The sequence below is a fragment of the Hemicordylus capensis genome, chromosome 1, assembly GCF_027244095.1.
Source record: "Hemicordylus capensis ecotype Gifberg chromosome 1, rHemCap1.1.pri, whole genome shotgun sequence".
NCBI classification, from domain to species: domain Eukaryota; kingdom Metazoa; phylum Chordata; class Lepidosauria; order Squamata; family Cordylidae; genus Hemicordylus; species Hemicordylus capensis.
Genome location: NC_069657.1, coordinates 280,566,707 through 280,589,370, shown reverse-complemented (window position 1 = coordinate 280,589,370; position 22,664 = coordinate 280,566,707). Strand labels below are relative to the sequence as shown.

General features: G+C 41.5%; 1 protein-coding gene across 4 annotated transcripts in view; it reads left to right on the top strand.

Moving 5' to 3' along the window:
- Positions 1-21,919, top strand: part of ATP6V1C2 (ATPase H+ transporting V1 subunit C2) — a 32,120-nt gene extending 10,201 nt beyond the window's left edge. For all 4 annotated transcript variants that reach the window (XM_053285646.1, XM_053285649.1, XM_053285647.1 and 1 more), the window contains exons 4-13: positions 1,901-1,986; positions 10,911-11,005; positions 12,200-12,291; positions 12,973-13,071; positions 13,573-13,641; positions 14,606-14,698; positions 16,373-16,466; positions 18,784-18,881; positions 19,286-19,415; positions 21,464-21,919. In XM_053285646.1, coding sequence (XP_053141621.1) covers positions 1,901-1,986; positions 10,911-11,005; positions 12,200-12,291; positions 12,973-13,071; positions 13,573-13,641; positions 14,606-14,698; positions 16,373-16,466; positions 18,784-18,881; positions 19,286-19,415; positions 21,464-21,559 — 952 coding nt within the window. In that variant the 3' untranslated portion in view covers positions 21,560-21,919. The remainder of the gene's footprint in view (positions 1-1,900; positions 1,987-10,910; positions 11,006-12,199; positions 12,292-12,972; positions 13,072-13,572; positions 13,642-14,605; positions 14,699-16,372; positions 16,467-18,783; positions 18,882-19,285; positions 19,416-21,463) is intronic.
- Positions 21,920-22,664: the final 745 nt, after the last annotated feature.

Below are 22,664 nucleotides of genomic sequence, written 5' to 3'. Positions count from 1 at the left end.
ATTCAATTTGCGCCCGACTCAAATCACCCCTGATTTGTTTTGTGTCCGAATCTGTCCCTCCAAATCACTCTAGATTCGATTTGAATTGGATTTGGATTTGAATCAATTTGGACTACTTATCAAGTCCTAGGGGCACCAAATTTGGGTGGTGGGTAGGTCCCCATGAATACCACCTACTACCCAAATGTCAAGTCAGTGGGATGCTTGGTTGGTTTTTAATGGGTTTTTTTAAAATAGTTTTTACTGATTTTGTATATTTATGCCATAGGAAATAATGGGGGTTTGAAGTTGCCTTATGCTAACCCTAACATGGATCCCCAGCTTTCTTTAAAAAGAAAAAGAAAAAGCTAAGCTCTAGCCCTTGTAGAAGTGGAGTTATGGAGCAAAATGTGTGGTCACTATTTTTCAAGTGTCTGGATTCTTTGGTGTATAATAACCTTTCCTCATAATGAATCCCTATGTGGATTCATTGCACACCTTCATTTCTTCTGTTCATTTTGACTATCTTTGGACAGTGCCAACTGTCAACTGCCATGTGCCAACAACACCTCGACCCACCTGCAAGGCAGTGGGGTACTCAGTTTAATTTTTAGGAATTTTTGAAGTGTTTAGATTCTTTGGTGTCTTCATTACACCCCTTCATTTCTTCTGTTCATTTTGACCCCACTGCTTTGCAGGTGGGGGTGGGGAATTAGTGGCATCCCATGTGCCAACTATCCCCCAGACCGCAAGCCACTGGGTACTCAGTTTATATTTTCAGAATTTTTGAAATGTTTAGGCTCTTTGGTGTGTAATGAATCCTCCTAGGGATTCATTATGAGGAAAAGTTATTAGACACCAAAGAGTCTAAACATTTCAAAAAATCCCTAGAACATAAACCAAGTAGTACCCCACTGCTTTGCGGGTGGGGGGGTGTAGTTGGCACTTGGCAGTTGACAGTTGGTACTGTCCAAAGCTAGTCAAAATGAAGAGAAGAAATGAAGGTATAATGAATCTTCATTGGGATTCATTGAGGAAAAGTTATTATACACCAAAGAATACAAACGCTTGAAGAATAGTAACCACACATTTTGCTCCATGACTCCACTGCTACAAGGGCTAGAGCTTAGCCCCACCCCACCCCTTTTTTTTTTAAATGAAAGCTGGGAATCTGGGAAAATTAATAGGAGGAATCTGAATATTGAATTGATTCAAATCGAATCTGGCGCAATTAGACTTGGACCCGAATCTAGCCAGTGGACCACAGGGGTGATTTGTTCTGTCTTCAAATCGCCCAAATCCTCTAGATTTGGGTATATATCAATTTGTACCAAATCGATTTGCACATCTCTAGAAAACATGGTTTATAGATCAGATATGTGAGCTCCCGGAATGTTAGTCATCCTGTGGCTCTGAATACTTTGGGTCTTTATTTATTTATTTATTTATTCATTCATTTATTTATTTATTTATTTATTTGATTTACATACCGCCCTTCCAAAATGGCTCAGGGCGGTTTACAATTAAAAGGTTTACACCTTCTTTAACTAGAAGGTGATAATAATACTTGCAAATCTTGTGAAAAAAATGGTCATGTAAATCTTCTATATGTGCCTCATTCTGTGAATGAATACAGCAACATAAGGCTAGAGAATGTTCAAATTCCTAGGGTGGCAGCATCCTGTTTCTAGATGCATTGGTGATGACTGGCAAAGATTCTTCCAGCTGTATTGTATTAGCATCATTTCACAGAATGATACTCCCCTTCACCTTATAAATAATCTTTCTCTGTGTTTGACTAGTTCTTTCTGGGCATGGACCTGGTAGCTTTAAAAGCATTATTCAAGTATCTTGCTGCAACTTACTTCAAAACCCTATAATTTATATGAATAACTATTAACCATTCTTTACTTGTATTAAGTGTAATAAAGAAAATCGCCCAGTATATTGGTGAAGTTATGGAAGACTCAAAAGATAAAGTACAGGAAAATCTGTTGGCAAATGGAGGTAGGTCCTACAGAACATGGATGGTTTTGAAGTTGCATACTTATGAGGGGTGTTTGTTTTGCTTTGCATCTAGCTTCCAGTGGAAATAGATGAGATTCATATACCCACATGTTTAGGAAATGGGTTGCTACTCCAGTTTTAGAAAATAATGTACGTACACAGAATCAGTTTTTTCTCTCTACTGGCAGATTCTCACAACATAAGGGCAGATTCTCACAGCTCTTTGTGGATGGTGGAACATAACTGGGGTGGGTGAGCTTTGACTTTCTTCCTCCTCTTTTCATGATAAACTGATCCTGTGATCATGAGACGTGAGTCCAGATTTCAAAAGGTGACTGTTACTCATTGGCTTCCCCCAACTTCCCAATTCATTAGCTCTTTCTAATAATGAGGAGGAGTATCCAGTAATTGCTGAATGTTGCTTTCTTCATGCTGCATATATATCTGATGCACAACAATTCACAGCATTCAGAAACAGGAAAGTCTTAAAGTGCAATAGCCATTACAATCAGTGGAAAATTTGTGTTATAATGGGATATGAATTGCATCCTGTGTAGTTCTAGTTTTTGCTTAGAAGCTCTTGTCTAATATTATTCCATCTAATTTTGCTTAAAACAATTGGCAGTAAGTTAAAAAATGGAAACCGATCTTAAGTCTATTTACTGGACTCTGATATGTCAGTGTGAGGCTATGTCTGTGTAGCCCTTTTTAGAAGCTGAAATCCTGCTAACTAGCTGTCTGGGAGAGAAAAGGGAGGAACTGAATCCAGGCCCTATTCCTCTATTGTACAGCCAATTACTGGGACTGCAGTTTTTAATAAAAGAGCTATGTGCATGCAGCCCTAGCAGTTGGGGAGGGGAAGCATGCATGCAGTGATATTTTGTGCACATGGATTTTTATCTAGCTGGAGAAACACGCATGGAAGTCTTCTTCCACGTGCACATAGCCTCTAGCTGTATCAGGAAGCTGATCTATAACTGATTTTAGAAACAGTGTGAGAGATCCAGTTTTATTATTAATGCGGTAAACATATTTATCAGGTGCCTGGCCATCAGGCGTAACCTACTTGGTATTAGCGATGAGAGAATTAACATGGTTGTTAACTCTGTTAACATGGCTCAGAGCTGAGGTCAGAATTTGGAATCGTAGTCTACAGCAAAGGGCAAGTTGCAGGCAAGGAAGATGCAGGATTAAGCTGGTCTGGGCAAGAGCGTCCTAGTACCAGAAGGTCTAGGAATAGAGCTACAGTGTTTGGTCCCTTCTTCCTGTTCTGTTTGGGTTTTGTTTACAGGCCTCACTTATTACCCTTTCTAGTTTCAAAAGATGGTGGCTGCCATCCTGACTAACGAATCATTTACTGAAATATGTTGCAAAGTTGTTGCACAAGCTACTTACGCTATGACTGGAGCTTGCATTCCAGACTAGTGTGGCACTACTGCAAGCATACTTGCACTTGCATAACTGCCACACCTCATTTGTTTTAAAGGGAACTTTTGCGTGCACACACGCCCCTTTTTAAATGCAGCTATGTAGTCGTCTTGCATTAGTGCTACTTTGCTTGTCACACAAGTGCTTTGTTAGCCAGGATGTCAGCCAGTGTCCTCATCCAGGGTTGACTTAAGTCAGGACATCCATGTAGAATTTCCAGCCAGTCCAAAAACTGGGAGTCAATCAAGGTCTGACAAATCTTGGAGGAAGCTAGGAAAGGAAGCACAATAGCCCTATTCTGACATGTTGTACCAGTGTTCAGATGTTTGTACATGTTTTTGTGTGAATGACTGTACCTGCATTCATTTTAAAAACGAACCTGGGTACAGGCCCCTTAAAATGCGGAATATAGATAGGAAGTGTACTGCAGTACCTGTGCTGAACATAACAAGTGAATAAGTGGAAATGTGTACAGATCTGTACCTCTGTACACGGATTGTACAAGTGTTGAACATAACATGGGAACAGGGCTACAGACTACGTCTGATGTATCTTTGATCCTTTGCCCCAAGGACATGGATTCCTGCCCCGAGTTGGCTAGCTCCTGACTGTAGTCACTCCTCTGTTGTGCTAACAGATAGAAAACTATTTTTAATTATTTGCTAAAATGCTTTGTTAAATTTGCTTATGTGATGATAATAGAAAGACCAGAGTGGCATATATCCTCTTCCATGTAATCAAATGTGTTTCCAGCAGATCCTCTTAAAGTTTAATAATTATACTTACTATGTTTCAGGAGTGAAGAATAAAATGAAATGTCTAAAGTGTATGTTGAGTATGGGTGATGTGTTTTTACAAGCATGCACTGATGTGTTGAATGATAGAGCTGAGCCTACATCTGATTGTAGGGGTACAGTGATCAGGTTACGACGGATTTCTCTAGTAACAGCCTCGTAGCTTGATCACCATCTTCCTATGACTCAGATAACAGCAGGTTTGACTCCCCCGCATTCATCTCCCCCCCCCAAATATCTTTTTTCCTCCTAACCACTCTGCATTCTCCTAACCACTCTGCATGTTTAACAAGATGACATGGGGACTACTGGATTGTGTGAAAACGTGTTACACAAATCTGTGTTCTGATGATCAAGTTGTCTTGTACTTAAACTATGTTATGAATGTTTTTCAGTCCTCCAAGGATTATTTTGTCTTAACACAAATGTTTACACTATAGACTTAGAACAGGGGGCAAATTAGACAAGATGATAAACATTTAGCTCCCCCACCTTGAAAAATAAATCAAAGTTTTCTCTAGTTTCCCTCATAATCTCTAAAGAAGTTACCTCAAGTTGTGATGTCACAATGTTTTGTGGCTTCCTCCTGTCCTCATCACTTGCTGCCAGTGCCACAGAGTAGAAAAATGCAAGTTATTTTTATGTTGTGATATGAGGGAAGTGCTATGTTTTTGATGGCAGCTGTGTGTTTATCATCGCATGTAGTTTGGCCCCTGCATTTTGGCCTATAAAATTCAGATAGGAGCTGACCAGGTATGCACTGGGGTAAACAATCATCAGTATAATCACAGTAGGAGTTTTGTCACTGACTTCAGTGAAAGATGCATTGCATCTATCTCCCCCCGCCCCCCATTTTGAGGCCCAAACATGCTCTAATGCAGGCCTTGACAAAATCTCCTTGGATTTAGGAGTCAGTGTATTCTTGACAAAATTACTAGACTTAGTGATAGATTTGTGGAGGGGGAGGGTAAATTTTCCTCTCTTTATCCTCTTTACAAGTATCATTTAGAACAAATCAAGGCTGCCTGGAACAGGGGGGGAAACCCTATTTGATAACTCTCCCTTTGAATATTCTAGTCTAGGTGCCACGGTTAAGTTTCTAGGCACCATGGCTCTTTAGTGCCTGGGATTTGTCATGCTCTGCTCTAATGAGCCAAGAAGGTCCTACATTGGCAGACTGCCCTATTAATTTCATTATGGGCAGCACAGTGAGGTATGTGTCTAGAGCTAAACCTTCAGAAGAAACTAATGAGGTGGTTCTTATGGTCAGGAAAACTCCATGTGTGAACTGGAACCAATTTATGAGGTTGGGTGATCGTTTGCACATTATGTTTATTAGTAAGTTAGCATAAGTTAATTGTTTAAGCTGCAATATAATAAACAACTCCCACTGCCTTCCTGGTCCCCCCCCCCCCAAGACACTCTGGTGGGAAAGTTATAGACAACATGGGCTCTCATTAAAAACAAAAACAACAAAAGGCTTCAGCCCAGTTTATCTTACTGGCTTTAGTAAAAATTCAGTAATCCAAAAACCTTCAGTTTAAGATGAGAGTTAAGATGCTTTACATTTTCACTCATGCTCTAAAAAGAATGGAAATTGCAAGCTTAAGTGCCCATCTAAATTTATGTGCCATATAAACTAAAGACTTTGTACAGTCTGGTATATGATGATGGCTTTAGAAGTGAGGCTCCCTACACCAACTCTTTGTCTTGACTGGAGATGCTTCAGGCGGAAGTTCATCAGGGGCATCTCTAGGAAGTGATTAGGGAAACTGTAACTGTTAAATGTCTGCCTGGATGCATCCCTCCCCAGCCCAATATATTATTATTTACATTTTTATATATACAACTGAAAGATTAAGGCAGAGTGTGGGTGCATTTCTAAAGCCACCACTACCAACTAATATATATATATATATATATATATATATATATATATATATATATATATATACACACACACCACTTTTCAAGAAAAGTTTCCAAAGCAGTTTACATAGAGAAATAAATAAAATAAGTAAATAAGATGGATCCCTGTCCCCAAAGGGCTCACAGTCTAAAAAGAAATATAAAATAGACACCAACAACAGCCACTAGCGGTACTGTGCTGTGGGTGGACAGGGCCAGTTACTCTCTAAATAAAGAGAATCCCCATGTTAAAAAGATGCCAGGGGAGATCATCATATACCAGACTATATAAAGTCTTTACAGTTTATATTATTTGCGTTTTATAACCCACTCTTCCTCCAAGGAGCCCAGAGCGGTGTACAACATACTTAAGTTTCTCCTCACAACAACCCTGTGAAGTAGGTTAGGCTGAAAGAGAAGTGACTGGCTCCGAGTCACCCAGCAAGTAGCATGGCTGAATGGGGATTTGAACTCGGGTCTCCCTGATCCTAGTCCAGCACTCTAACCACTACACCACACTGGCTCCATATATGGCATGGAAGTTAACATGGGCACCTTTACTTGCAATTTCCATTCTTTTTAGAGTACGAGTGAAAATATAAAGCATCTTAACTTTCATCTACAACTGAAGGTTTTTGGATTACTGATCTTCCAGGCATTTAAAAAAGGTATCTTACAGTGCTCACATATAGTCTCCCATTGAAATGCATACCAGGGTGGACCCTGCTTAGCAAAGGGGACAACTCATCCTTGTTACCACAAGACCAGCTCTCCTCTACTAGTGTGGCCTGTGCTTGTCTTTATTTGATCTGCAGAAATTAGCAGGTGAAGTTTTTCACCACATGGGAATAAGCATGATCCCCTGAACAGTACAAAACTGGCAGTCCTACCTTGTAGCTTCTTAACCTTCTTATATTTGGCTTTCCATTTCCATCTCTCTCTCTCTCTCTCTCTCTCCAGCCAGTCACAGACACACACATACTACTGCAAAGCGCAGACACACACACACACACTGCAGCCAGTCACAGACACACAACCTCTCTCTCACCCGTTTGGCACGCATCTCACCCTGGTGCCCTGCCAGCCAGCGTTCTCTACTGGTTGCCTTGCCCCTAGGGCTCAGATGGCCTCTATGCATGTGTGGAGTCCGCACATGTGTAGAGGCTGGGGCAGTTGGCAGGGAATGCCGGCGGGCCAGGGGCTGGGGTGAGGCAAGCACCGGATCGAATGAGGGGCACGTGCTGCACGGCAGGAGGCATGCTGGACCAGGCAGGAGTGGCAGCCGGTGGGAAAGCCGGCTGCATCCTTGAAAAAATTGTGTGCTTCAAGACTGCCATACTGTTTGTGGGCAATGCTTTGGGTACTGCAGCTTCAAAAGCCCTACTGCACAGACTCTTTCAGTAGGCAAGATGAATTTTTCTACCATTTAAAAGGCAACTATTAGGTAAAAGTAAAGCTGAGTTGGTGAGTCAACTCCTGGCGACCACAGAGCCATGTGGTTGTCTTTGGAAGAATACGGGGGGGGTGTTACCATTGCCTCCTCCCGCGCAGTGTGAGATGATGCCTTTCAGCAACTTCCTATATCGCTGCTGCCTGATATAGGTGTTTCCCATAGTCTAGGAGACATACCAGCAGGGATACAATCCAGCAACCTCTTGCTCCCTAGGCAAGTTACTTCCCCGCTGCTCCATTAGGTGACTCAACTTTTAGGATCATTGGGAAATAATCATCAATTGGGTCCCAGAGGGATATACAAAAGGCATTTTTCTGGCATGCAGGCTAAAGGCCAAAACTATACAGATGGACTACAAAATCATTTAAATATCACTTAAAGTGCCGCAAAAATGTTGCTAACCCTTTAAGCCCCTGTTCAAAGGAGAAAAACTTTAAACTGCTCTATATAAGCCATTTCCAACAGATTTTCACCAAATTTGTAGGTGAGGTGTCTCTTGTCACCTAGTTAATGTGTGCTGATGGCCAGACAGATCAGACAAATCATTTTGATTTTATAAGCAACTAGCTGGCCCGGAAGCAGAGCATCTGCGCCTCTAGTTCTTCCCTCCTCTGTTCTTGGCCCATTTGGGGGCTCTCTGCACAGGCCCGACTAGTAATTTGGGTGGCAGGGGGGCCCAAAGGAGGTTTCGCTGCCCTCTCCCATGCCTGCTTGGCTGTCTTCCTTGAGAGTAGGCCAGTTGGAGGCGATGTGCTATTTGTAGGATAAGCAATGCCCCTTTAGAACTCATGTGCTTGACTGTCCAGGGCAAGCCAAATTCTCAGCACTTGAGATGGAGTTCTGTGGTATCCTGACAGCTGTCTTATTGTTACAGCTACTGCCTCTCATCTTGAAGACAGATGACGATCATGCACATTATTAGCACTTTCCTTTTAAAATTGTATTGAAAATAAAATGGTGGGTGAACAAACCTGATTTCCAAGAACAGTAATCAAATGGATTACTGTTTAAACTCTTAATGTGACCTTGATGTTGAATGAAGTGGAAGGTAGGCTCTGTTCGTTCTATTTAGAGCTACTTGTTTTAAAAAGAAGAGCCAGTCTTTAGAATGTTTTAAAAATGGTGCAGGGGGAGTGAAGGTCACAGGTGCCACATGTTACCACTGTGCACAGCTAGCTTCTACAAACCAGTTCACCATTCACCCTCGTGAACACGTTGTGTACTTTCAGAGCACAGTGACTCCTCTTAGAATGCTTTTATGGATCTTAGTTTGTTGCCTTGCTTGCATTGACAATTTTTATACATTCTTTATACAACAGATCTAAGAGTGAAGTCTGCTGGCTCCAAGACTCATCACATCTTGTTCTTTCGGTGCACATTTCCACACCTAGGAAATCTAAGACTGTAAAGTGACTCTTTCTTGGACTAGGGAAACTCTAAAGAAATAAATTCAGATACTGAAAGAGAAACAAGTGTCATGAAAGAGGCGGCTGCTGAAACAGCAAGCAGTGACAGATATAATTTTGTTTAACACAGCAAATAAACAGCCAAAAAGTAGTTTGTTTAATGTTATACCATAAATTATCTTCCCCCACCCCAGATACCAGCTATTTCAATATGATATGTGCCTATGGCCCAAGTGTGGGCTGGGAGAGGAAGGAGGGCACTTGGTCTGGCCCCTGAGATACCAGGGGGGGAAATGAGGCTAAATTGTAGCTCAAACTTGAAGATGTCAATACAAACATTCCCCTATATCTGCATGAGATGACTAGATTGTGCAAGATCTTGTGAGATTTGCTGGAACCAATCAGAAACAGCGTTAGGACAGGACAGAACAAGCAACGTTCTGAACAGTGAGAGTTGCAGGCCCAAGCCCCCTCAGAGAGTGAGAGAGAGAGTGCCGTGCTTTTGCAGGAAACTCTAGGATTGTACTTGTAGTTTGAGAGACAGAAGTCCTACACACTCGTTATGTAATCATTGTACACAGTTACGGTACCAGGAGAAGCACACTTTACGAGTCTTGTCCCTGGGGTGCTTAACCACACCTCCCTGCTCTCCCCAGATACAGCATTTGTCCACAACCAATAGGTTGTGGCATCGGACAGGCAGCAGAAGAGAGGTGCAAGCACCATAATAATCAGGGATGTTGGGATCCTGAGGATACAAATATTCTAAAATATAATATTCTAAATAACATTAGTATGAATGAATTAAAATTCTACAAGATTTTATAAGCTACTTGTATGGATTGACTGATAATGTGCCGTCTACTTTTCTCCCTCTGTGGGGGACCCAAGGACCTGACAATACAAGTCTAAAGCAATGAAAAAAACTAATAACAACAAAAACCATCACTCAAAAACACTCATGCCTAAAGTCAGAAAAATGTGTTACAAAAACAAATTAGGATATGTACAAAATATAACTATCCCCTGAATTAAACCTGGCCAAATTAAAAATTTCTGTACTCTCTTCCTAGATATCTCCAGCATCAGGTTTAGGAAGGCCTCTTTTGAGAGGGAGTTTCAAAACTGAGGTGCCATGATGAGAAAGCCCTGTTCTCAGGTGTTGCAGATTTGTTTACATGATTCAGAGGAATATGCCTGAAAATCTTAACACAGGGACTTGTAGTAGAAAATGCAGGCCCAAGGTATGCTGTTTGAATGATTATGTGATGATTCAGAGCAGAAACAGCTCTTTTTATAGAGATATCTCTTGGTACATTTCTAAATTATTGATTCCAAATTTAACTCAATTAATGCTGGATTTGACTTATAAAAATTTGATTCTGAGGCTGAATTTTTGTTGAAGGTCTAGGGTTGGTTTTATTTTATTTGTAAGGAGGGACCTAAATAAACATTTAGGATGCAATTCACATCACCATGAGGTCAGTGGCAAAACTGTATGTTTCAGCTGATCGTGACTGAAGCCTTATATGAAAATTAGGCATTCAGTACATTGGATTGGAAGTTCTGGTTTGAAGCCATCACCAATATCCATAATGAGACCATTGCCTTGAGGTGCTGAGGGACAGATCCATATGACATTTTGCATATGTGGAATGGCTTTTAGAATTATTCTTGTGGATTCCTACACATTTTTGTTTGAGTAGATAATCTATACAGTTTGCTAAAAATGATCAGGTGAGCTGAAGCTGGATTTAAAATAACACTGTTTATGGGATGACCAAAGACAATGAAAACAGTTTCATGTATATTCATGCATGAGTATTAATCCAAAAGCCAGACATCAGATGCAAGCTGTTATTTTGGATTTGGCCCTGGCTGGAGAACACAACTTGTTTACTGTTTAAAAATGTGAATTTATTAATCTTTTTTCAGTTGACCTGATTAGTTATCTGACAAGATTTGAGTGGGACATGGCTAAGTATCCCATAAAGCAGCCACTGAAGAATATTTCAGAAGTATTAGCAAAGGTAATTTCTCTCTTTTTCTGTTCTGTTATCTGACAAGATTCCATAAAACCCTTACAAAAACCAGTTCTGATAAGGTGCAGTTTTCTCTTTTTAGAGACAGTGACTGACATCCTGACTAGATGTACTAGAGGAAGTCCTGATGAAATTTAGTAGTCCTTTAGTGTTGCTCCTGAGTAGCAGGATGTCAGCTAGTGAGGGTTTTTTTGTGGATTACTTTAGTGTAGGCCTGCACAGCATAAGGCCCGGGGGTTGGATTTGGCCTGCAGTGACTATTTTACTGGCCCCCAGGTATCCTGCAGTAATACAGGAGCTGGAAACTGCCTTAATAGTACCTTCCTGTGTATACTTTCTCAGAAATATGCTCCATTGGTGTGCCCAGTGAGGCTTACTCCCATGTAAGCATACCTAGCATTACAGACTGAAAGCAACAACAATTTAGGGAGAGAAGACTTGGCATTTGTTTGGGCCTGGCATGCAGTCTAGGGGCCCCACTCATTGAGCAGGGGCAGGACCTATTCTCTGGCCACTACCCTTGGCTGAAACGATGGATCCATTGACAGGGAATTGATCCACAAGTAACTAATAATATCTTTAAATGTAATGTAATAATGTGCTAAAAACTGACCTCGGCCCCTGCACGCCAAGTTGTGGATGGTTCTGGCCCACCAGGGCATTTGAGTTGTGCAACCCTGCTTTAGTGGATGCAAATGTGAGCACTAAATGTTGAGAAGCTTTGATGGGAGTATCAAGTTGTTTTTAAAACTGAGCACACTTTTGGGAGCAGTTTGTGATATTGTAGAAGGGGGGAATTCAAAGAAATAAGCCAAAAAAGCCCACTAGGCATGCCCAAGCTGTAGCGTGCACATAAAGTAGCTCTTTAGATCCATTTCTGATGTCTATTTTTAAGTTACACAAGCAGAATGCACTGAAAATGTAACTGGTAGCAAAGTGATTGATTCTCAAATGTTTATTGTCTTAAACTACAGCAGTTATCTGAGGCCCTGTGGCCTTTTAAGGAAAGGCTAATTGTCTAAACACACACAATCAGCATCAAACTAACCTAATAAATTGGACAAAACATTCTACATTAATTGAGGCCTTTTGCAATTGTACTATTATGTCAAATTGCTAACTTGAGAAACCTATTCAGAGTCCATCTTGCACAACAGGATTTTTCTCCCCTTTTATATTTAGCAAATTACACAAATAGAAACAGACATGAAAAACCGAGCAGCTGTGTACAACAACATCAAAGGAAATCTTCAAAATCTGGAACGAAAAACTGCGTATGTATGATTAACTATACCTATGTACTGCCATGCTGCAGCTATGTGTGCAGTGGGGTATTTACTTCAAACAAGATGCTAACACATCAGTGGCCATAGCTTTACGGGCTAGTATATGGACCTGAAGTGCTACTTAATGGATCTGGTAGTGAGAAAGCAGGATATGAAAAAACAAACCAAAAGATAGAGAATACAACACAGTATTTTCTGTACTGGGATTAGATAAAAAATTATTTCATAGACATTTTGAAAAGTAGAAATAAATATAAGTTTTCAGGCAACTGGTATAATGCCTGGATTTCCAAACATATTGAGCAATCATAATTTTAACTTAAATCAGTAAGAGAAGTGAAGGCCCCAAGACTCCTTGAAATAATTCAGATAAACATTGCTATTTTCTAGTATCCCCAGGGCTGACTCCAGGTTTCAGGGGTCCCCCTCCAAGACAGCCATTCTATCACCAGGACATGAAGGCTGTGGGTACTGATGTGGTCTCAGGGTTCAGCAGTGGGTCCTCCTGAGGGTCCTAGGCCATGGACTGCCCAACAACGCTAACCCCTGATGCTGGTCTGACTAGTACCAGTAACACTATAACCACCCTACTAGTTTAAAAAAAAAATCAGTGGTATGTAATGCATATTCTTCTAATTATAATTTTTCTGCTTTTGCTTTTTGTCTTAGGGGAAATCTCTTGACACGTACTTTAACTGATATAGTGCACAAAGAAGACTTTGTGTTGAATTCTGAGTATCTCATCACTCTGCTGGTTGTAGTTCCTAAGTAAGCTTAACTTTGCTCCTCTCGTGAATAGACTTAAGACTCAGCATTTATATAGCACTTTAGAATACTTAAAGCACTCCATGTACATTATCTCAGGAATTCGACAACCCCTCATGATGGGAGGCTACTATTATCAACCCCATTTTGCAGAAATGAAGCTGAGAAAGTGTGCCTGCTCACCACCTGGATAGCTCATGGCCGAAACAAGATTTGAACCAGGGACTCCATAAGTCAGTCTCTTAGCCCTCACAAAATCTTTACATTCATTTTGCATGAAAAATACACACACTTGAGTAATCTAGATAACATTAAAACCAGGGTTTGGATATGCATGTTAATGTTTTCATAGTATGTATGGTTCTTCTAATGTTGCCACTTACTATGTTTATAAAAAACCAAAAATATAAAAATCTGCTGGCAGTCATAAAAAAAACTGCACTAAAAATGGCTTTGCTATGCATATAATTGTTGCTGTATGCAATCTCATATTTCTTTTTTCAGGTCAAATTATGTACAATGGCAAAAAACATATGAATCCCTCTCTGACATGGTGGTTCCTCGCTCTACAAAGTAAGTGAGATTTTTGAACTGGCTTATGTCTGGTTAAGTCCCATTCTCTCTCTCTTTTTTAATGGACGAATCAGCCATTAACTACTTTCCTGTCATCCCCAAGGCAGATACAGTAAATGAGATATTCAAGAGCATTAATGTACCTTAGCAAAGCATAGATCTTCTCGGGATGTCAGGACTTGAAGTCAGATTAGATTAATTTTGTTATGGAGGAAAGTGCTTACTCCAAGGTATTTACACCTGTCTCTTCTTATCGGCATGTGTTTGGTAATGATCTGCTAAGCATGATATGATACTACTCTGTATGTGTATGATACAAAAACTAGTATCATCTGAACTGAACCTCTTATTTTGGGTACATACACATGCCCCTTCCCCGGCATCCCCAGAAACCTCACTAAGTATACCTACCTTCCTGCTATACACCCTCACCACATGATCATCTACTACTACTACTACTACTGATATACCACTTTTCAACATAAGTTATCTATTTACATGGAAAAGTAAATATTCTCCCTTTTAAGAAAGTGTGTGTGTTGTGGGATCTGCAACTTCATTCTTTCCTATCAAAAATCCTAATATAATAATTACTTCTAATTATTTATTTTTTTTAAATTCCTAATGTAACAGGATTTTAAAATTATCATAATATATAGTATCCTAATAAAAATAAATAACTTAGTAATTATGATGTCTAAAGCCAACAACATGTACAAGACAGTTCAAAATCTTTATTGCTTACATGGCATGGAAGTTATTGGCCACCTTCACTTGCAAATTCCATGCTTTTTAGAAAACTGTAACCACCTTAACTCTCATCTTAAACTGTATGTTTCTAAACAATTAAATACTACTGTAACACATGCATACACCTTCTCTTGCAATGAGTACTAAATAAAGTGAAGGAAATAACTTTGCCCGCTGCCAGCCATGCTTATCAATATGTATTTTCCTCCTACAGGATGATTGCTGAGGATGCAGAAGGAGGACTCTTCACTGTAACGCTATTTCGAAAAGTTATAGATGACTTCAAGGCCAAAGCAAGAGAGAACAAGTACTGTTCACCCTCTGCTGTGCTGGCATGCTTTAAAGGCCAAACTACATGTTATTTTAATGCCTGCGTGTCCCAGTTTTCATGCATAAAGGGGTTGCAGGGGAGGCGGCTGATTTGGATCAGGACCAAGGGAAGGGGTTGCTGGCTGACATACCATGCGGCTCACCGCTGATCAGAGGGCCGTGCGCATGCGGCTTGCAAGCCAGCCAAGAGCCTGTCCTTGCTGACAGTGGAGGTGGGGGAGGCTCCATGCACACTCAGCTGTGTGTAATTGCTGCTCCATTGCTACTACCATTGGGAAGAATGTCAGCAACCGAGCAGCAGTTACACACAGCTGAGTGTGCACGGGGCCTCCTCTGCCTCCATTGTCAGTGAGGACAGGCTCTTGGTGGGCTCACAAGAACCCCTCTTCAATGGGCAGCAAGCAGCACAGTATGTCAGGGGATTTAACACTTTGCTCCCACTGTGGTGCCAATCCAGATGGTGGCTCCTGTGCATGTTATTTGCATTGGGCGGGGGGAATGTGTCCATTGTTCTAATAATGGAAGCACGCACACACACACACTCAAGTTAAACATCATACATGTTGGGAAGGGTTTGATCTGGATAGAGTTCATGGTACAGGCTAAGTCCTCCTACCTGGCTGCCACCATGGTCCAAGTCTGGAGCAGGCCTCTCCATGGCATCTGCTATTTACACAAGAAACCAGAAACATACAGGTTCAAACCACAAAAGGAAAAGAAATGTGCCGTTTGACCCTAGGAGAAGGCAGAGGGCAGAAATGTTTTAAGAAGCCACAGTTTTCCCCTGCTGAATAGAAGCCAAGCTTGCATACACAGCTACATCTATGCTTCTGCGACTAAAAACACATCTACACTGCACATTTAAACTTGGAGAAGATTTTTGCACATATTATTTGTGCATATGTGTAAAAGTTGTTAATGAGGGACAGAGAGCAGAGGAGAGACATTTAAAGTCCATTTTAACCAATTATGCTCAGATTTCATACATGGGAAACCTATAGAAAAATTGTGTTTAGGGTTACATGGGAAAATGCCTTAAATGACATGGCTTTTGACTGGGAACAGTAGCTATGTGGGGCTACTTAACAAATAATTCTCTACACTTTTGCAGAATCACTGAGGCTGAGGAGCTATGATATTAAAACTGGCTTCAAGGCACTTTTAACATTTAAGAACAGAACAGCCCTGCTGGATCAGGCCCAAGGCCCAACTAGTCCAGCATCCTGTTTCGTACAGTGGCCCACCAAATGCCACTGGGAGCCTACGGGCAGGAGTTGAGGGCCTGCCCTCTCTCCTGCTGTTACTCTCCTGCAACTGGTACTCAGAAGCATCCTGCCTGAGGCTGGAGGTGGCCTGTAGCCCCACTATTTGTAGAGTAGATGTGTCCCAAGGCTATTTACAATCCAAATTGTGTGTGAAACTTGGCAATTACTGGCTGTCATCCTGACAAAGCCAACAGCAGTGCACCAAGAGGACACATCCATCCTGTGGAGAATTTTGTTAGCTCTGCTTCTTCACATTTCTCTTCATCGAAGTCACTTTTGGCATGTTATTATAAAGGTTAAAATAAAAGGCAGATCACTGCATTCTAAAAGCATGGGGTGAATAAGGCCCAGCCCCTGAATCGCAATACCTTTTCTGTTGATTTAAGGTTCATGGTGCGGGAATTCTATTTTGATGAGAAGGAACTCAAGTGTGAAAAGGAAGAAATGAAAAAGTTAGCTTCTGATAAGAAGCAACAGTATGTGAGTATACTGCATTGAGTTGACTACCTTTGCCTAATGCTTATTGAGCAATTGGTTTCTATGTCGCACCGATACAGGAGTTTAGGTTGCACTGTTTTCCTAATCAAGTGAAGTGAGGCCCAAAATGGTTTGAATTACTAACCCAAGACTGTTATATATCACCCAGGTGTGAAGCCCAAACCAACTCAATCCCTTCAGGATAGTTGTTGTGTGAAATAATTGTCCTACCAAAAAGGCTCATGTGGATGTATGTTGCGTTAATGGAGGCACTGCTTCCAAGTTACAAGAAGTAATAGTTCACTTTACTCCACACTAGTCAGACATTTTTTGTAGTAGTGCCCAGTTCTGTGTGCCACACAGAAGAAAGATGTAAACAAATTGGAATGAGTTCAGAAGAGAGCAACAAAGCTGTTCCGGGTCTGGAAAACCAGCCCTTTGAGGAAAGGTTGAAGGAATTAGGTATGCTTAGCATGGAGAAGACTGAGGCGGGAGACTATAGTATTTTTCAAATACTGAAAGGGCTGTCACATAGAAGGCGGCCGAGAGTTGCTCTCTGCTGTCCTAAAAGACAAGACTAGGAGCTCATTCACACAAGCAGGCAGGCGGCGGGGAAGGCAGGGCTCAGCCTACCTTCCCCCAAGACAATCCCTCTTTATCCCTCCAGCACACAAGCGGCACGCCCACATGACCTGCACTGCCAGGAGCAGCGCAGCTGACTATCCACAGAGCAACAGAGGCCGGGACTTGTTTTCCCAGCCTCTGCGTATCCCACAAGGCACCTCGTGATGAATGCGGTGCCTTGGGGGCTCCCCCCATCAGACAGGCGCTCTAGGTACCCATCTTGTGGAGCCAAGGAGACACATGAGCTGGGTTAAGGGAGCGCTTGCTCCCTTAACCTTGGCTAAGAGCTGGGCTTAGGAGCAGGGTTAGGCTGGGCAGGAGTGTGCAGCAGATCCCAGCACTCCACACGGGCAGCCTAATCCAGGCTAGGCTGCCCGTGAGAACAGCCTCTAGATCGAATGGGCTCAAGTTACAGTTGAGTCGATTTCATTTGGACTTTAGGAGAATCATCTTAATGGCAATGCCTAGGTGGCCAGTGCTCTCTCACTGGAAATCTTCAAGGAGATGCCTTTTTGGGATGCTTTAACTCTGAATTTCCGGTATTGAGGAGGAGATTGGGCTAGATGGCCTGCAAATCCTCTCCAACTCGAAGATTCTATGAATCTATGTGCTGTTACTACTCAGTTGCCTTTTCTGAAGGTAGTGCATTGATATTTTCCACCACTCTGACTGCAATATTCTGATTAAAAAAAAAAAAAAACACAGTCAAAATATTCGATGACGTTCCTCTTTGTTGTTGTGATCTTGAGTGCTGAGTGGCATGTGGCTGCACAAGCATCACAGTACTATTGCCTGTGTTTGTACTGGTGAGAGTTTTCTTCCTTATATTTATACCATTGTGTCCCTTTTTAGGGTTGCTTTTTAACTGTTAGTCAGCCTCTGCTAACTTGGCAAAGAGGCACTTTTTACTGTGGTGATTCTCTTTATTTAGCAGGGGGAGAGTAACTGGCCCTTTCCACCCCAAGCACAGTACCTCCAGTGACTGTTGCTGGTGTCTATCTTGTTTTTTGTTTTTAAAATGTGAGCCCTTTGGGGACAGGGAGCCATCTTATATTTATTTATTTATTATTTCTCTGTGTAAACCGCCCTGAGCCATTTTGGGAACACGGTATAGAAATTGAATAAATAAATAATAAAATAATAAATAAAATGCTGTTAACACTCAAGTATAGGAGCACTTCTCTTTTTAAACAGCAATGTCCAGCAGCAAGGCTACACTGGAGTGTTTTTTAAAGGTTGTATGCTCCCCCTTTCCAGCACACATTTCCTCCCCTGTGCCCACCAAACGTTTAAAAGAAAAACCGAAGAGCATATGTAAAGCTAGGCTCCTTCAGCAATGCATAGAGATGGGATACAGAGGCAGCCCAAGAGATGGGCAGTTTCGGTGCCCAAGGCAGTACATGCATATGGTCCCTGCCATGGTGGTAAAGATAGAAACTAAATAAATAGTTTGCTGCCTTCTAATTCTGCCACATTACCCAGCAAAATTGTAGATTCAAGCCCCACTGGCACCAGAACAGGGCTAAAGTTAGCTGAGAGTTGGGAAAGCTTGTTTCAACTCCGTGGAAAGCCCTAAGCTAGACTTTAGGCATAGAAACACTAACGGCAAAGAATATTACGCTTATCTTATGGCTCTCCTCCTGTGCTTCCAAACAAAAGTGAGTGCAGCATAATATTTTTTCCTTCTTCACCAAAGGGTCCACTATTGCGTTGGTTAAAGGTGAACTTCAGTGAAGCATTTGTGGCTTGGATTCACATAAAGGCACTTCGAGTTTTCACAGAATCTGTCCTCAGGTAACCATGGCAATATATGGGATATCCGTTTTTAGAACCAGGTATAATCCAAGGTTATAGATCTTGTAGATCTCTATTCCAATGTAAAATATTTGTGTTTAATTCTCCTATTGAAATCAGTGAGACTTTAAAGGGTTTTGATTATCATGCCAAATGTGTTGCAAGACTAAAACCAAGACAAACATGCTCACTACAGTTAAGCAAACTTGATGTTACTGTTAATGAGGGAAAGTAAGCAGTGTCTGATACAGTTCAGACTTTAAAAAAAATCCCAGGTAAGGTGACAAAGGAAAACTTTCCACAATGGGAACAAGGACTTGTTCCAGACAAAGCAGTAAGTGGAAATAACTGAAATGTTTTACATTGCATTCAGAATGTAATCTTATAACTGTGTGTGTTATAAGGTATGGGCTTCCAGTGAATTTCCAGGCCATGATATTGCAGCCTAACAAGAAATCTACAAAGAGGTTGAGAGATGTCCTTAATGCAGTCTTCAAACATCTGGATGAAGTAGCAGCAGCCAGCATAATGGATGTAAGTGTTCACCTTATTGAATGAAAAATGCAGTTTGACCTAGGACCAAGACTATCTTTCAGACATAGCAGCTGTTAAATGTTCCCTATAGTTTTCTTTCAAATCACTGTTGAGCTTGAAAGCCTGTTGTAGTTCCTCATACTCTCAATCTAAGCTGTGAAAGCAAAATCCATTCGTGAAGTAGTGATAAGGTTCATTTTGAGCCAAAACAAACCTTAAGGGGAAACCTAGGAGAAATTAGATTTTTAGTCTCTATAGACCAGGGTTTCTCAACATGTGGGTCCCCAGATGTTATTGGACTTCAATTCCCATAATCCCCAGCCCCAGTGACCTTTGGTTGGGAACTATGGGAGTTGAAGTCCAATTACATCTGGGGACCCACACGTTGAGAAACCCTGCTATAGACAAACCAGCCCGTTCTTAAGATGTTGGGCTCTGGTGTGACCCTCGCCCCTCACCTTCAGGTCACTGGTCTCTTACCCAGTAAGGTTAGCATTGACCACTGCTGCTTCTAACTCCTGCTTATCAGCTATGATCGGCCTTTAAAAAACAACAACAAATGCACTCCTGTCACAGCCTTTCAGCTCAGGTGCCCCAGACTGTGTGCATGTGTGCCCACGCACGTAAATGTTACCTTTGAGAAGTGCTACTTGAGCCACCTAATAGCACAGCGGGGAAATGCTTGACTAACAAGCAGAAAGTTGCTGGTTTGAATCCCTGCTGGTACTATATCAGGCAGCAGCGATATAGGAAGATGCTGAAAGGCATCATCCCATACTGTGCTGGAGGTGGCAATGGGTAAACTCCTCCTGTATTCTACTAAAGAAAGCCACAGGGCTCTGTGGGCAGCAGGAGTCAAAATAGACTTGACAGCACACTTTTCCTTTACTTCAGTCACTGGCTTACATTCAGACTAAGTTATTCATGAGCACTCCACTGAAAATAGGACAAGTGAACTTGGAGGATTCTCAAAATCCTCCCAGCGACTTCCAAATGCAACATCGCAGTTCTGGAACTAAATGGGCAAGGAGTGGGAAAGATCGCCCCTGCCACCTTCCTAGGAGGAGACTAGAGTTTTCCCCCAGAGATGTGGAGTTTTAGCCTCTGTATTTACTACCTTTATGCGAAGGCACAAGTTCAGGGTGGTGAACATAAAGATTGACCAGTGCACCATCCTAATATCATTACTATAAGCTAGGCATTTGCATTGTGCTTTCAAAGCACTTCAAAAGACATGTATAGGAATCTGGTAGAGCAGGGATTCTTTCTAGGAATCTGGTAGAGCAGGGATTCTCAACATGTGAGTCCCCAGATGTAACTGGACTTCAACTCCCATAATTCCCAACCAAAGGCCACTGGGGCTGGGGATTATGGGAGTTGAAGTCCAATAACATCTAGGGACCCAACGTTGAGAAACCCTGTGGTAGAGTACTGTCATTTGCAGATAAGGGCTTACCTATGGCAAGCCATTAGGTAAGAACCCGGAGAGGAGACCTGATCTTGTCATAGCAAGCATGAAATGTCCCCTTTGTGAAATCTGTGCTGGTTTGCATTTGGATGGATGATGTGAGCATTGCTAGAAGATATTTGCCTTAGGGGATGGAGCTATAGCTTCGTGGTGGTAGATGCATCTACTATCTGCTTGCATGATGCTCCACTAGGTTTAATCCCTGGTGTCTCTAATTAGGGCTGAGGGAGATGCCTGCTTGAAGTCTTGCCGAGCCACTGCCAGTCAGCATAGACAGTGCTGATGGACCAATAGTCTGACTTGGTATAAGACAGCGTCATATGTTCCTAAAGCAACCTAGTGAGAAATCCAAACCCCAACCTAGTTCAGCCACTACACCACACCAGTTCTCTGTATGTTCCTCTCAGCTATCCACACAAGTCTTCAAATGTTTCACTTCTAGAGCTACTGATAATATAGTCTGTAGCCTTAACTTCTTACTACATCTGGTATTTGGCAGAGCTGCCACTGTGCCATAGAACCCAATGCAACTATTGGAAAGCTTTAGCAACTTATTTATTGAATCTTTTCCCCCCTCCAGACCGCTATGGACATTCCTGGCTTGCAACTAAGCAGTCAAGACTATTTCCCTTATGTCTACTTCAAGATTGACCTCAGCCTTCTTGATTACAGCTAAGAGCTGTCCGATTTACAAAACAACTTGTCTTCTGGCATTATCCACAAACAATGCAGTTAATGAGAGCACCTTCAATTTCAAGTTTTCCTCTTTTTTAAAGTACACAGTACACCAAGGGACCATTAAGAAATTGTAAACATGGGTTCACTGTAGTTCCTAGGTTCAGTTTGACTCTGCAAATACAATCATTTTGCCCTCTTCTGTTTTGCAAGTGTTAAAATTTTGGGAGCCTTTTCTGATCATGTTAGAAAACATGCTTCATAAGGCAGTGGTATTACAGTTGTATTTATTCTTTTTTTTTTGTAACGCACAAAAAGCATTCTCAACCAGGATTTTAAATAAAGTCAAAGATATGTGGTAGTTAAGGGTAAAGTACTCTTAAGTCATGGATCTTAAGGTTAATGTACAGATTTAGTCAAAACATGCATACCTCTGTCTTAAGAATTTCATTAGTAGAACAGATACTATATGTAAAATTAAGTTCTTATTGGAGATGGGGACAAATTGCTAGTCCCAATTTGTTCAATACCTTCAGTTTAGCACCCCTGAACGGGAAATCCAACACAGAGTTTTTAAGAAATGGAAGCCAACACAAATAAGCTACCCATTTCCTTTTGTGAGCATGAAACATTCGACTAGCAACAGGCTAATGAAATATAGCACTGAAAGTCTAATCCATTTTGTTGCAAGTAGTGTATCTTAACAAGGCAAAATCTAGTACACGTTGCCCTTCTTGTATGTAAGTTTGGTTTGAGACTGAAATTCATTTTGACACTTTATTAATGTACACTCTAGCAACCACCACCTAACTTAGTAGCAGAGGTTGTACAGGATGGGGGAAATCACAATATTATAAAGTTTGACAGACATAATTACAAAGTGTAGTTTCCAAAGGATGAAAATTGGCCAAGAACTTAAGCGTTGCTGAGACCAGTCACTACTGCTCTCTTCAAAAAGGTCCTGTAACAGGGTAGAAACATTTGCTTACTACTAACCAGGAATGCTTTCACAAATCACCTCTGAAGACTTGGGGTCCCTTTCCGTGGCAGCAATATCAGTTTGTGAAATAGCTGGGAATGACACCAGGATTGACACACTAGGAGGC